Below are 15618 nucleotides of genomic sequence, written 5' to 3'. Positions count from 1 at the left end.
AAATAAAAAAAAGATGATGTTATGCAGAGTAAATAGACACCAAACATGTCATGCATTAAAATTGTGCATGTCCATGGAACTGCAACAAAGTACATACATTATATCATTCACAGGCAACACTTTAACCACTTCTTGACCAAGCCTATGTCTGACACTTGTTGCTTACAAGGTAAAATCAGTATTTTTTGCTAGAAAATGAGTTAGAACCCCCTAACACTGTTTATATTTTTTTAGCAAAGACCCTAGAGAATAACATGGTGGTTGATGCAATATTTTATGTCACACGGTATTAGCGCAGAGGTCTTTCAAACACAATTTGTTTGGAAAAAAATTTTTTGAATTAAAAAAAATAAGAAAACACTAAAGTTAGCCCAATTTTTTGCATAATATGAAAGAGGATGTTACGCTGAGTAAATAGATACCTTACGCTTTAAATTTGCATGCACTCGTGGAATGGCGACAAACTATGGCACTTAAAAATCTACATCATTTTTTAACGGTTACCTGTTTAGAGTTACAGAGGAGGTCTTTTACTAGAATTATTGCCTTTGCTCTAACGATCGCAGTGATACCTCACATGTATGATTTGAACACCGTTTACATTTGCAGGCGCGACTTATGTATGCGTTTTCTTTGGTGCACAAGCTCGCAGGGACGCTTTAAAAAAAAAATCTTATTTAGTTATTTATTTATTTTTTTATTTAGCACTGTTCCTTTAAAGAAAAAAAATCTGAACACATTTATTGCTGTCACAAGGAATGTAAACATCCCTTGAGGCAGTAATAGGCAGTGACAGGTTCTCTTTATGAAGGGATCGGGGGTCCCTTCATAAAATCCCTCCTTTGCACTTCAAAGTATTCAAAACGCCAAAATCTGCATTTTGGAATACTGTCATTTTTTTAAAAGTTGGCACCAAAAAAAAAAAAAAAAATTATATATATATATATATATATATATATATATATATATATATAATTTTTATACAGGATTTATATAGCGCCAACAGTTTGCGCAGCGCTTAACAAAATAAAGGCAGACATTACAGTTACATTACAATTTGGTACAAGAGGAATCAGAGGGACCTGCTCATTAGAGCTTACAATCTAAAAAGGGAGGGTCAATTACAAATACAGGTAACAGCTGTGGGGGATGAGCTGATGGAGGAAGTAAAACAGTGTATTAGTTAGAAGCGGGATAGGCTTCTTTAAAGAGAAGTGTTTTCAGGGATCATCTAAAGATGGATAGATTAGGGGACAGTCGGACTGATTGGGGTAGGGAGTTCCAAAGGATGGGGGAAGCTCTGGAGAAATCCTGGAGGCGAGCATGGGAGGAGGTGACAAGGGAGCTAGAGAGCAGGAGGTCTTGGGAGGACCGAAGAGAGCGGCTTGGTTGGTATTTTGGGACTAGGTTAGGGATGTAGCTGGGGGCAGAGTTATGGATGGCTTTGTAAATTATTGTTAGTATTTTGAATTCTATTCGTTGGGTGAGTAGAAGCCAGTGGAGGGATTGGCAGAGAGGGGTGGAGGACACTGAATGGTTGGTAAGGTGGATGAGTCTTGCAGCAGCATTCATTAGGGACTGAAGGAGGGATAGTCTATGTAAAGGTAATCCAATGAGGAGGGAGTTGCAGTAGTCGAGGCGAGAGATGACCAGGGAGTGAATTAGAAGCTTGGTGGTGTCATTAGTTAAAAAGGGACGTATTCTGGAAATGTTGCGGAGGCTAAGGCGGCATGATTTGGACAGGGATTGGATGTGGGCCTGAAAGGACAGTTCAGAGTCTAAGGTTACCCCTAGCACCCTGGCATGTGGGAACGGACTGATAGATGTGCCATTGATCTTGACAGAGAAGTCAGGGGAGGGGGCACGTGGGGGAGGAAATATTATGAGCTCGGTTTTAGATAGATTCAGTTTGACTAAGTGGTTTGACATCCAGGCTGATATGTCTGTTAGTAAATCAGTGATGCGTGAGGAGACTGATGGGGTGAGCTGAGGGGCAGAGAGATAGATTTGGGTGTCATCAGCATATAAATGGTAGTGGAAACCATGGGAGGCTATCAGCTGACCCAGGGAGGAGGTGTAGATCGAGAATAGTAGAGGTCTAAGGACAGAACCTTGGGGGACCCCAACAGTAAGAGGAGTTGGAGAGGAGGAAGTGGAGTTGTAAGTGACACTGAAGGTGCGATGAGATAGGTAAGATTCTAACCAACGGAGAGCGCAGCCATGGAGACCAAGCAAATTTAGTTTTTTGAGGAGGAGGGGGTGGTAAACTATATCAAAGGCAGGCGGAAAGGTCCAAGAGTAAGAGTACGGAATAATGACCATTGGTTCTGGCTGTTAGTAAGTCGTTTGTGAGTTTTAGGAGGCCAGTTTCTGTGGAGTGCTGTGGGCAAAATCCAGACTGAAGGGGATCAAGAAGGTTATTCTCAATGAAGTGGTCGCTCAGTCGGTTGTAGACTAAACGTTCAAGGAGTTTGGAGGCAAAAGAGAGTAAAGAGATGGGTCTTAGGTTGTTAAGGTTGGTGGGGTCTAGTGAGGCCTTTTCTGGTATGGGAGTGACTAACGCATGTTTTAGAGGGTTGGGGAAGATGCCAGTAGAGAGTGAGAGGTTGAAGATATGAGTTAAGGAGTGTAGGATTGAGTCAGATGGTGACCGTAATATTTGAGAAGGAACAGGGTCCAGGGGGCAGAAGGTTAGGTGGGCGTTAGAAAAAAAGTTTAGTGACTTCCTCTATAGTAGCTGGGATAAAAGAGGGAAGTATTGATTGTGCAGGAGGACAAAGAGTGTAAAGTGAGGGAGATATCTGTAGGATGGAGATCTCGAGACAAATTGTTTCAATCTTATTTTTGAAGTGATAATGAGAGTGATGAAGTAGGTCTGTTTGGCAGTGTGGAGGCCGGAATGGTATTTTTGGAGGGCAGATTTATATTGGCTGAATTCTTGCTGTAACTTAGTATTACGCCACAGGAGCTCAAGACATGCTCCATTCCCACTTCAGGCTCTTTTCTTAATGGTGCAGCTAAAATAAAGCAAATATGAGCAACTGTTGACTTTTATCTTCACTTCACTTTTGTGTTTTGCTTGGCATCTTCCTTTAAGCTAGGTAATTGTAGCCTTAGATTTGGTTTAGTTTAGACATTTTATATTTATTGACTGAACTCTGGTTACAAAAACTTTCCTTGTAATATACTCTTCAATGGTCATAAAGGATATAAATCCACCTCAGGTTCACCAAATGCCTTTGCAAGCCCAGATATTACCTTGTAATGCATCAGTGACATCCTCACTGTTTTGTGCATTGCCTTTGCAGAGGGCAGAGCTGTGGGAGGAACTTGGTAGAACCACCCACTACAGGATTCCTGTAGAGAACTACTGGAGGGGCAGAGACAAGACCAGTCACCCTGCACTGGAGAGAGAAGCAGGGACCGGTCATTATTACAGGAAGCTCCTACACAGAGATAAAGAGTTACACTGGAAAACTGCACAGATCTGGAAGATTCGGATAGGAATATTCACAAATCTTTTATTTGGACAAAATTTTGCTTATCCCGAAGTGCAGTTTTAAGAATATATCAAGGCAAAAACATTTTTTAGTTTAGGGGAAGGGTTTAAACCCCTGCCTGATTTTTAATGCTCTCTGGGGCCCCTGCACTGCATATTTTGTAGATCTAAAGAAATCAGACTGTACAGTGTTTGGTGAGCTTAAGGACTAGTCTACACTTGCAGCCGGAGGGGTTATACCACTAGGCAGATTAGGCAGCTGTCTAGGGCGCAGCCACGGCATATCCTAACTAAACAGCAGCATGGAGAGAAACCAATCCCCTGCAGATGTCGAATGCCTATGGGAGGGAGAGGAGAAGATGTAGGCTGCAGGAGGGAAATGGAGGGGATCGGTTTCTTTATATGCTGCCCCCCCTATCCAGGTCCTGCTGCCCTGCTGTGATCTCCAGCCCCACTGTTTCCTCTCTACCGGCCCTGCTTTGATCTCCCCCTGCCCCGCTGTTTCCTCTCTCCCAGCCCCGCTGTTTCCTCTCTCCCGGCCCTGCTTTGATCTCTCCTGGCCCTGCTTTGATCTCTCCTGGCCCTGCTTTGATCTCTTCTGGTCCTGCTGTTTCCTCTCTCCTGGCCCCGCTTTGATCCCTCTTGGCCCTTCTTTTTCCTTTCTCCCGGCCACGATGTTTCCTCTCTCCAGGCCCTGCTGTTTCCTCTCTCCCGGCCCTGCTTTTTCCTCTCTCCCACCCCTGCTCTTTTCTCTCTCCCAGCCCCGCTGTTTCCTCTCTTCTAGCCTCGCTGTTTCCTCTTTCCTGGCCCCGCTATTTCCTCTCTCCAGGCCCCACTTTGATCTCTCCGGGTCCTGCTGTTTCCTCTCTTCCGGTCCCGCTGTTTCCTCTCACCCGGCCCCGCTTTGACCTCTCCCGGTCCCACTTTTTCCTCTGGGGCAGCCCATTAAAAACAGGCAGATGGACTATGGTTTAACCGCCGCTGACTGTTCCCTTTAGCCCAACACAGCAGCTGCAATGTGTTGCCACAGCAAAAAATATACCTTTGTTGCATTCAGCGGGCAGTACCACCACTGAACATGACCCATTCGACTGAATAGGGCCACACTGCAGCTGACTGGCAACAGCACATATTTAGGACATGGTATTCTGGGCTTACAGGGTAAAAACAGGCACAGAGGATGTGACATATTGTCTCTCAGCTGCCTGTTAAATGCCCTCTGAAAAGGCATTCACTGTTGTTCACTTTTCAGAAGGGAGACAAGGGCTAAACCAGCTGTAACAGAGTCACAGACTGCAGCAGAAATCAAACAGGGGTTTTCTTTTCCCAACAAGGAAAGAGAATGCTTAAACCTCCTCCCTGGTGCACAGCCCACAAGACAAGCAGTCCAGTCAATAGAGAAATGCCGGAACACGGTCACTGATCATTGATAGCTGTGTTTGCTCAATAATGTTCACAATCAAAGCATAAGAGAACTAACGCGTTTCGTCGATAGGGCTTTATAACTCTGTCCCACTTCATCCGTAACTAAGAAAAAAGTTGTGGCCCTCTGTACACTTTAACAGATGCAAGTGAACTGTAGAGATGAGCTTTATTAATCTATTTGTGTCCTATTACAGCTACATTCAGACGTGGACTCCGGGGACGGGAAGATTAAGTACATACTCTCAGGGGAAGGCGCTGGGACCATTTTTGTTATCGATGACAAATCAGGGAATATTCATGCAACCAAGACCTTGGACCGGGAAGAACGGGCCCAGTATACGTTAATGGCGCAGGCGGTGGAACGGGAAACTAATAAGCCCTTGGAACCCCCCTCGGAATTTATCGTTAAAGTCCAGGATATAAATGATAACCCTCCAGAGTTCCTACATGAAAACTACCATGCCAATGTGCCGGAGATGTCTAGTGTGGGTATGTACCATTCTGGATTATATTACCTTTATGTCAAGTTCACTTCTGTAGGTTTTGCCCCAATATTGTATAAGTCTAGTTTACTGATAATGAGATCTGCCAGCACAGTACAGGCAGCATTAAATATGGTAAACATACCCCCCCAGCCATATTCTTGATAGGGATAAGCTAAGATAAGCTAAGATTACATCATTGACCTGCTGTTGCCACATGCAAACCCACACAGAAAATTAAGGGAGCCACTCCAGATTCCAGAATGTCCCAAGACTGGTGACTCACGCTGCGGGTGCAGGCTGAGGAGGAGCCCATCCAGTATCGCAGTATACAGTCTAGGAAAAGGAAGTAACCTCAATGTTGCACACCATCATAGTCACAGTAGTAAAAGCAGCCAGGCCAGGTCCCTCCAACGTGTATCGGGGCTTAGTCATGGAGGTTGGTCACGGAGGCTAAGTCACTTCCATGACTAACCCCCGTGGGCAGGGTGAAATGTGTCGGGTGTGGGCTGGACAGAGCCAGACTGAGGCTGCTTTTAGCACTGTGACTATCAGGCTCTGATGGTTTGTGGCATTGAGGTTACTTAATTTCCCTAGATTGAGCAACAATGGTCATGTTGCCATATGGATCATCTCAGTCCCTTTGGTATAGGTGGCTGCAGGGTGGGGAATTCCATTGGCACAGCTTATTAGGACAGTGGCCTGCTGTCATGTGACAGTTTACTGCAGGTATAGGTTGAATGTAGTTTGGCACAAACCTTAGCTCATCCTTATTTCTAAAGTAGTAATCAACCCAAAACCAAAAATGTAATAATTACAGCTTACCACGCCTTAGATGTGATGAGCACAGGGGGCACAGCACACAGCAGCATTGTCAGTCTGGGGGGAGGGAAGAGTTAGATGTACTAGAGGCATAACTAGAACCTTCAGGGCCCTGGTGCAAGTAACCATGAAGGGCTCCCCTGACCCCCCACCCCCCTTCTATCTGATCCCTGGGCTTCCAGTTCTGGAAGAGCGTCCAGTGACATCTTCCCAGAACCCTGCCTCCCGTATGCCCCCTGGGGCACGCATCCTTCGGACGCAGCTCATTACAGATCATGGTAAAAGGCCAATCAGTGCTGCCTAACGGTGCTGCCTGTCAGTGCTCATCAATGGCGCCTATCAGTGCCCATCAGTGCTGCCTATCAGTGCTGCCCATCAGTGCTGCCTATCAGTGCTCATCAATGCCGCCTATCAGTGCCCATCAGTGCAGACTATCGGTGCTGCCCAACAGTGCCGCCTATCAGTGCCCATCAGTGCAGCCTATCAGTGCTCATCAATACTGCCTATCAGTGCCCATCAGTGCAGCCTATCAGTGCTGCCCATTGGTGTTGCCCCATCAGTGCTGCCTATTAGTGCCTCCTTATCAGTGCCTCCTCTGCAGGACTCTGAGCTGAGAGCATTTCTCTCATACAGCCCAGAGCCTGCACTGACAGTTCCCTCTCCCTCCTCTCTCACACAGGTGGGAGAGGAGAGAGCTGATCTGCTCCTGCTCCCCCCCCCCCCTGTTCTCCTCCTGTGTGCACCAAAGGAAGTGTGAAGCGAAGCAGCTGAAAGATTAGCTTAGCTGCTTTGCTGCACACTTCCCGTGGTGCACACAGGAGGAGAGGGGCGGGAGGAGAAGGAGCAGATCAACTCTCTCTTTTCTAATTCATGTGAGAGAGAAGAGAGTGGGAACGGTCAGTGCAGGCTCTGGGCTGTATGAGAGAGACGCTCTCAGCTCAGAGTCCTGCAGCCAGAAACCCCGCTGGGGACCCCCGACATTGGTGGTAGTTCCGCCACTGACTAGCAGATTAAAATAAAATACATTAACAAATTGAAGCCAAATTTCAGCTCACACGTTATAATCAGTTACAGCAAACCATTTTTTTTGGGAGCTATCTATATATATATATATATATATATATATATATATATATATATACAGTATATATACAGTATATGGTTTTTAAGTTCTGCTATGCACATATAAACATACTGTATAAAAACTATAGAGAAGGTGTTTTCCCAATTCAGCTGCAAAAGTGGAAATACACTTTACCAATTTGATTATTTTTAAACCAAAACAGTGTCCCGACTTTTTCTTTTTAAGGTAGAATATACTGTTGTTTTAATAAGATCTAAAGCAGGCTATAGTCAGGCTATAGCTATAGTCAAGTCGAAAAACGAAAGTTCTATCGATTGAAAAATTAAATTAGCTCATACGATTGTGCCATCTATTATTTTGATTTTCAGGGAAAAAAAAAACAGCATTTTGGATTAGGCACTTTTGATTGCAACACGAAAATCAATGTTGTGGCTGGTACACTAATGATGCAAAAAACGAATGATTCGTCAAATTTGAATCATTTTTCAATTCGTCTCACCTGCTTAATTCTGTGTTTTTATTTAAAACTATTTATTGTGTCATATTCATATATATAAGGAACAACATCATATATATACATGGTCGCTTTGACATATTTTTTATGTTTGTATTATATATGCAGTGTAGTTGCGCCCTCTAGTGTCTGCCTTTGTAACAGTCAGTTGAATAGCTTGCAAGAGCTCTGAGAGCTCTCCAAGGACACTGAGATGGGAGAACTGTAAAGTGCAGTCACTGTGATGCACTAAGATGCAGGAACCGTAGCATGTATGTACATGGAGCAGATTTGGTTGCCACCAGATCCATATTTCAGTCTTACTGTTTGGGGCTGGCTTCATTGAGCTTGCCTTGTCATTTTTAAGCCTTCTGGCTTTGTTACTTTTTGAGTCACTACTTAAGAGAAAGTATAGAGATCTAGAAGTGGCGGGTATGGAGTAAAGTAACATGAATAACTTCCAGACATGTCACAATATACAGAAATTGTATAATATTTCAGAAATGCTCCACTTTCTATGAATAAATAGCAATCCATGAAGCGGTATTAAAGGCAAAACCAAAAATGTAATATATTGCAGCTTACCAATCATTAGATGTGGTGGCTGCATTCATTTTCTTTTTTTAGGCTTTTTCCCCTCTGTTTTTATCTGCGATCTGTCCAGTAACAAACCTCCTGTATTAGAGAACCCCCCGCTCTCGATGAAGGAGCAAAGGGGCAGATCTGGACAGCAGCATTGTCAGTCTGGGAAGAGGGAAGTGTTAGCAGATTTAAATACACTAACAACTTGAAACTAAACTCCACTTAATACTTTAAAATCAGTTACAGCAATAGTTTTTTTTTTCCCTTTTGGGATAAAGGTTTTACATAAATAAAAGCTTATCATTGTGAGCACCCCTGTCAGTGTTAAATGGTTTCTCTCATCCAAGGCTTGACACATTTGCTTTATATCTAGGAGCCAGTTAGGAGCCATTTTTTTTTTTTACCTAACAAATCTTACGGGTTTAACATGTCCCCAAAGGGGGACTTATCATTTAACCCTTTCACAGCCAGAGCCGTTTTTGCGTTTTATGCACACATTTAAAAAAATCATTTTAGGCCTGAAGATTACATAAAACCCCTAAACATTATATATTTTCTGAATGCAGACACCATAGAGAATAAAATAGTCATAGCTCCACTTTTTTATGTCACACAATTTTAACACAAAGGTTCATTTTCAGGGGCACTTTTTTTTGCAAAATATAAAATCAGAGGTTCCACCGAGTAAATAGATACCCAAAATGTCAAACCTTAAACATATCCGTACCCTATATTTTCCATAGGCGACGCTTTAACACCCCCTCTATAGGTCATCAGTTTAGCATTACATAGGAGGTCTGGTTCTAGAATGATTGCTCTCATTGCGGCGTGTGCGGTGACATGTAACGTGTGTCGCAATTAGAGCTGCACGATTAATCGTTAAAAAATCACAATCTCATTCAACCCCCTCTCAAGTTCTTAATCTGGCATTTCCACGATTCATGTAAGTGCAGAGCCATTCTCTGCTCAGAGCTGTCAAAGAAAAAAAAAAACATTACTTAGCATTGAGAGATAAAAAGAATCATTGTATCATTTGGTTCTTTTAGCTCAAAGGGATGAACTTCGGTCTGTAAACGAGGTCAGTTTAACCACTTAAAGACTAAACCTTTTTCTGACACTTGTTGCTTACAAGTAAAAATCTGTATTTTTTGCTAGAAAATTATTTAGAACCCCAAACATTATATTAATATTTTTAGCAGAGACCCTAGAGAATAAAATGACGATCGTTGCTATATTTTATGTCACGTTGTATTTGCGCAGCGGTCTATAAAAAGCAATTTTTTGGGGGGAAAAATACTCTTCAATGAATTAAAAAAAAAAAATGAAACAGTAAAGTTAGCCCATTATTTTGTATAATGTGAAAGATGATGATACACTGGGAGAATCGTGATCTTTATTCTAAGCAAAAAAATTTGTGACTTATTTTATCCAGAATCGTGCAGCTCTAGTAGCAATAGATGTTTTCAGGCATAGACACCCCGCTGCATGCTTTTTTTGTTTGTACGTATGTGTATGAGGGGTGAAGCGCCTCCATTTTTTTGGGGGGAGGGTTCATGTGATTTATTTACAATTAAAAAAAAATTGTGCTTAACTTAACTTAAAAAAGTTCCCTATGTGATGGAAAAAAAAAAGTTAAGCACATTTTTTTTTTTTATTGTAAAAATAAAATCATATGAACACGCCACCCCCCCCCCCCAAAAAAAAAGGGAACAAAAAGTCCCCTATGTGATGTCTTGCTGGTGACAGGTTCTCTTTAACTGCTTCAGCCCTGGAAGATTTGGCTGCTGAATGACCAGGCCATTTTTTTGCGATTCGGCACTGCGTTCACTTTAATTGACAATTGCGCGGTCGTGCGACATTGCAGCCAAACAAAAATGACGTCCTTTTTTTCCCCACAAATAGAGCTTTCTTTTGGTGGTATTTTATCACCTCTGCGGTTTTTATTTTTTGCGCTATAAACAAAGAAAGAGCAACAATTTTGAAAAAAACACAACATTTTGTACTTTTTGCTATAATAAATATCCGCAATTTTTTTTTTTAAAAAAGCTCATTTTTTCTCAGTTAAGGCCGATATGTATTCTTCTACATATTTTTGGTAATAAAAATCGCAATAAGCGTATACTGGTTGGTTTGCGCAAAAGTTATAGCGTCTACAAAATGGGGGTTAGATTTATAGTATTTTTATTTATTTTTTTTTTTAACTAGTAATGGCGGCGATTTGCGATTTTTATCAGGACTGTGACATTATGGCGGACACATTGAACATTTTTGACACATTTTTGGGTCCATTGGCATTTATACAGCGATCAGTGCTATAAAAATGCATTGATTTCTGTCAAAACGTCACTGGCAGGGAAGGGGTTAACACTAGGAGGCGATCAAGGGGTTAACTGTGTTCCCTATTGTGTGTTCTAACTGAAGGGGGAGGGGACAGTCTAGGGGAGATGACAGATCGCTGTTCATTCTTTGTATCCTTACCCATTTATTTCTACCTCGATAGAGGCCATATGAATACTTTGGATATACTAAACAAAGCTTTATACACCATGATTGGAGGACGCACTTGATGGGCAGTATGTGTCAATATCGTTGTTTTTAAAAATCTCTCTGGAATGCGCAGCCAACATTTATTTATACCAATAAATTTCTATTAAAAGCTTACAACCACCCCTGAAGAAGGAGGCTAAAACAACTCCGAAACGCGTCGGGTGCAAGCGTATTGGTATCAATAGCTATAAAAAATATGTGGAACTGCATTCCTTTTTTATCTATGTTATTTGTTTGATGTCTTTATGAGATTTCTTTGTAATTAATAAATTGTTGTTTACTTAAATATACTCTCCTACATATCCTTTTATATGTGCCTTTAAAGTCCACTAGGGGAATTATCTCTGTTCAAATTCTTTGTATGAACAGATGATCTGTCTCTTCTCCCCTCAGAGAACCGGAAACTGTCACGAGCGATCGCGGGAGCCTAGCGGTCAGCGAGACCGCCAGGCATTCGCATCGGCTCCGGGGGGTGAGCAGCGCATGCAACCCTAGTGGCCACCAGAAGAAGTGACGTAACATACCAGCGATTTGCGCAGCCGAGCCATGTTGCCGCAGTACAACTGTGGTGGCTGGTCGGCAATACAATGCAGATCACACTGCATTACATTCTTTCCCAGCCTTGATGGCCGGGGAAACTGTCAACGGGGACCCGGAAATGTCGTCACCCGTCACTTCCGGGTCAACAACTAGAAGAGGAGGAGAGCGAAAGTGTGGGAGTGTGTCCACTCTCCTCCCTCCCCCACTTCTCTACCCAGCCGCACCCGCTATACCGATCTCTGGCCAGCAGATGGGCCAACGGAGCCCGGGATACATAGCGCGGGCGCGCGTGGGGGGTATCGTGTGCGGGGCATGGGCTTTATTTGGGCATCAGCCCAGGCACCAGGTCAAAACTTTTGGGCGCGATGACGCCTGGGGTTTGTCGAGCCATGGTCTAATCCCTGGAAAAACAACAGACCTACTGGCCAGATCACTAGGTGAAAATAAAAGAAAGTATAAGTATTGAATGTGAGTTGGGGACCTTAGATTGTAAGCTCCTTGAGGACAGGGGCTGGATGTATAATATATATGTAAAGCACTGCGTAAATTGACAGTGCTACAGAAGTACTATAATAACACGAATAAATAAAAAAAAGAGAGAAAGCTTAAGAATAAAACAAATGCAGTCATCACATCTAAGAAATGGTAAGCTGCAATATAATAAATGCTTGCATTTGGGTTTATTATTGCTTTGATAAGCCATGAGTGGTATTAGAACATCACACGGGTGTTTTATGCCTTATAGTGACCTACTAACATAATACAGAATGCTATGAGAAGCCATTTACATCCCGCAATGTTCAGATGTATTTCCTTCAGTACAATTCACACCTTTCCCACAAAACACAATTATATTCATGTGATTCAAACAGCGAGAACCTTTTTTCTTGAGGTCACACAAATTACATTCACGTATGACAAAGCTCTGAAATCCTCGTGCAATCAAAGTACGTCAAAGTAAGAGAAGTGTGGAAGCGTTGTTACCTTTCGTTGTCTTTCGGTGTTTTCTCTGCTGTATTCATGCTGCAGCTCCACTATGATCTACCCATCTAAAATCCTCCATAAATTAACCACTTAAGGACCGGAAGGATTTACCCCCTTCGTGACCAGGCCATTTTTTTACAATACGGTACTGTGTCATTTTAGCTGACAATTGCGCAGTCGTGCGACGTTGTACCCAAACAAAATTGACGTCCTTTTCCCCCCACAAATAGAGCTTTCTTTTGGTGGTATTTGTTCACCTCTGCGGTTTTTATTTTTTGTGCTATAAACAAAAAAATCCTGACAATTTTGAAAAAAGAAACAATATTTTTTACTTTTTGCTATGATAAATATCCCCACCAGAAAAAAAAAAAAAAAAAAAGTCTTCATCGGTTTAAGCCAATATGTATTCTTCTACATATTTTTGGTAAAAAAACCCCGCAACAAGTGTATATTGATTAGTTTGTGCAAAAGTTATAGCGTCTACAAAATAGGGGATAGTTTTATGGCATTTTTAATATAATTTTTTTTTTAATTAGTAATGGTGGCAATCAGCGATTTTTAGCGGGACTGCGACATTGCAGCGGACAGATCGGACACTTTTGACACCTTTTTAGGATCAGAGACATTTATACAGTGATCAATGCTGATTGACAGCCTCAGCTTTGTTCCTGTGGGCTGTGTGGAAGGGGGTGTGTCCCTTCCCTCCAATCAGCTCTCAGAACTCTCCTCACTGAGCTCTTCAGTGTGTAACCTCAGATCTGATGGCAATCAGGAAATGGCATACCAGTTACATCACATCAATATACATTCTGGTATGACACTTGACAATACATAGTCAATCACATTTAGTGGACAGTCCGTAGTAGTCACATGTAAAAGCATATGCAGCATTTTAAGCAGCCAGGAGAAAGCTCCACTGTTCAGGTGGATTCACTAGCGAGATGTCCTTAATCTCCAGAGAGGAGTAGAGCCCAGGTGCTGGCTATTGCATATGTAGATGAAGATAGACAGCTATGAGTAAGCGCTTGGTATAAGTGTGAAACGCGTCAGCTGTCTTCCTGTACCACTCTGCTTTGGTGTCATGTATACTTTGTGATCCTCGTTCACAAATAAAGGCATAAGAAAATTCTATCGGTGTGCGGCTGTCCAGATTTTCTCCGTATATCTTCATCAGCACTTTAAGCAGCCATCTCCCTCTTACAGTCTCTTCTTCCACTCGGGGTCATTAGTATTAACAGGACTGGTTCTCTGTAGGCACCTCCTCTCTAGGTACACTTGTCCCGGGACCCTCCAGGGGAATAACCTCACACAGTGAACTCTTGGCCTGGCCTAAAAGGCCTTTTGCAACCCTCTTCATCTTCATAAGGGTCAAAAAGTCTACAGTTGGCTCCTCCTAGGTGCAGGTCTTCTACTCCTCGGCCTCCAGCCCTGTCCAGGATCTCCACATGTCGGATACATCTGTACTGGTGCCGGATGTTTGGTTTCCACGCCCCAACTGCACTAGAGCTCCTCCCATATTTGGTTTATACTCACTCATGACATCACTGCAGGAGGGCTCTGACTAAAAGGGGTCCTAGCGCCTATCACTACTTTCTGTAACCAGACACTATTCTGGAACAGAGCCACCTAGTGGCAGACTAGCTAACTGCCTACATGCTGCTTCTCCTTTTACTGTCCAGTCGCAGTTTAAGAGGAATGACATGACCTGTAAGAGTTACTTTACTGTAGTAGATGAAAATCAAGTCTTCATCCCTGACATACACCATTGTGATGTGTGGCAGAGCTCTGTAAATCTCAGGTAAACATCTCCCTTTACTTTATATGTTTTAATTTATTTTTCCATGCACATGATTGGTTATTTAACCACTTGACACACAGCTCACAGTAGATTTATTTTGAGCTGGCAGCACAGCCAGTCACTGCAATGTACCCTTATGTGGCAGTATACCTTCTGGTTTAGCAGCATGCATGTCCGCGCCCCCTGCTTACCCGTGCTGTGTCCAATCACAGTTTGTCAGCAGGTTACAGCCAATGATTATGGCTGAACACCTGCTGATCGGCTGTTGCCAATCATAGCACAGAGTTGTGTGTGTTTATAAAACACACACAACTCTGTACACAGACAGCAATCTGGCTATTTCTTCCCCCTGAAATCAACTCTGAGTTCAGGGAGAAAAAGCAGCACATATTAGACTTGTTAGGCACACAGTTAACCCCTTCTTCGCCCTTGATGTTAACCCCTTTCCAGCCAGTGTCATTAGTACAGCATACAGTATTATCACTGATCACTGTATTAGTGTCACTAGCGACGTCAGTGTCAGTTAGTGACCCTCCCAGCCTGTGTCTGTTTGTGTCAGATTGCTCACCACATTATTATAATGACACACTATAAGTCGCTGATCACCACCATTACTAGTATAGCTTCGGTGCGGATCAGTGCCTTGATCACGATCAGAACTATACTAGTGTCCCCAATAGTGTAGTGTCCCCAATAGTGTAGTGTCCCCAAACACATGGTTTTGGTTTTTACCAAAGACATGTAGCAAAATACATTTTGGCCTACATGTATGAAGAAATTTGATTTTATTGATATGTTTTTTAACCACTTAAGGACCGGAAGGATTTGCCCCCTTAACCAGTTCAATACAGGGCATTTTCACCCCATTCCTTCCCAGACCAATTTTTAGTTTTCAGCGCTGTTGCACTTTAAACGACAATTGCGCGGTCGTGCAACGCTGTGCCCAAACAAAATTGACATCCTTTTTTCCCCACAAATAGAGCTTTCTTTTGGTGGTATTTGATCACCTCTGCGGTTTTTGTTTTTTGCGTTATAAACAAAAGAAGAGCGACAATTTTGAAAAAAACACAATATTTTATACTTTTTGCTATAATAAATATCCCAATTTAAAAAAAACAAAAAACAAATTTTTTCCTCAGTTTAGGCCGATACGTATTCTTCTACATATATTTGGTAAAACAAATCGCAATAAGCGTATATTGATTGGTTTGCGCAAAAGTTATAGCGTCTACAAAATAGATTTATGGCACGGGATAGATTTATGGCATTTTTAAAAAATTTTTATTTATTTATTTTTTTTACTAGTAATGGCGGCAATCTGCAATTTTTTTCATGACTGCGACATTATGGCGGACACATCGG

At 42.5% G+C, this 15618-nt stretch overlaps 1 protein-coding gene across 2 annotated transcripts in view; it reads left to right on the top strand.

Moving 5' to 3' along the window:
* The window catches only part of CDH11 (cadherin 11), a 222427-nt gene that overhangs the window by 152588 nt on the left and 54221 nt on the right, over window positions 1-15618 (top strand). For both annotated transcript variants that reach the window (XM_073605563.1, XM_073605562.1), the window contains one exon: window positions 5119-5413. In XM_073605563.1, coding sequence (XP_073461664.1) covers window positions 5119-5413 — 295 coding nt within the window. The remainder of the gene's footprint in view (window positions 1-5118; window positions 5414-15618) is intronic.

The sequence above is a fragment of the Aquarana catesbeiana genome, linkage group LG11 (genome assembly GCF_042186555.1).
Source record: "Aquarana catesbeiana isolate 2022-GZ linkage group LG11, ASM4218655v1, whole genome shotgun sequence".
Taxonomy (NCBI): Eukaryota; Metazoa; Chordata; class Amphibia; order Anura; family Ranidae; genus Aquarana; species Aquarana catesbeiana.
This window is presented reverse-complemented; position numbering and strand designations above follow the sequence as displayed.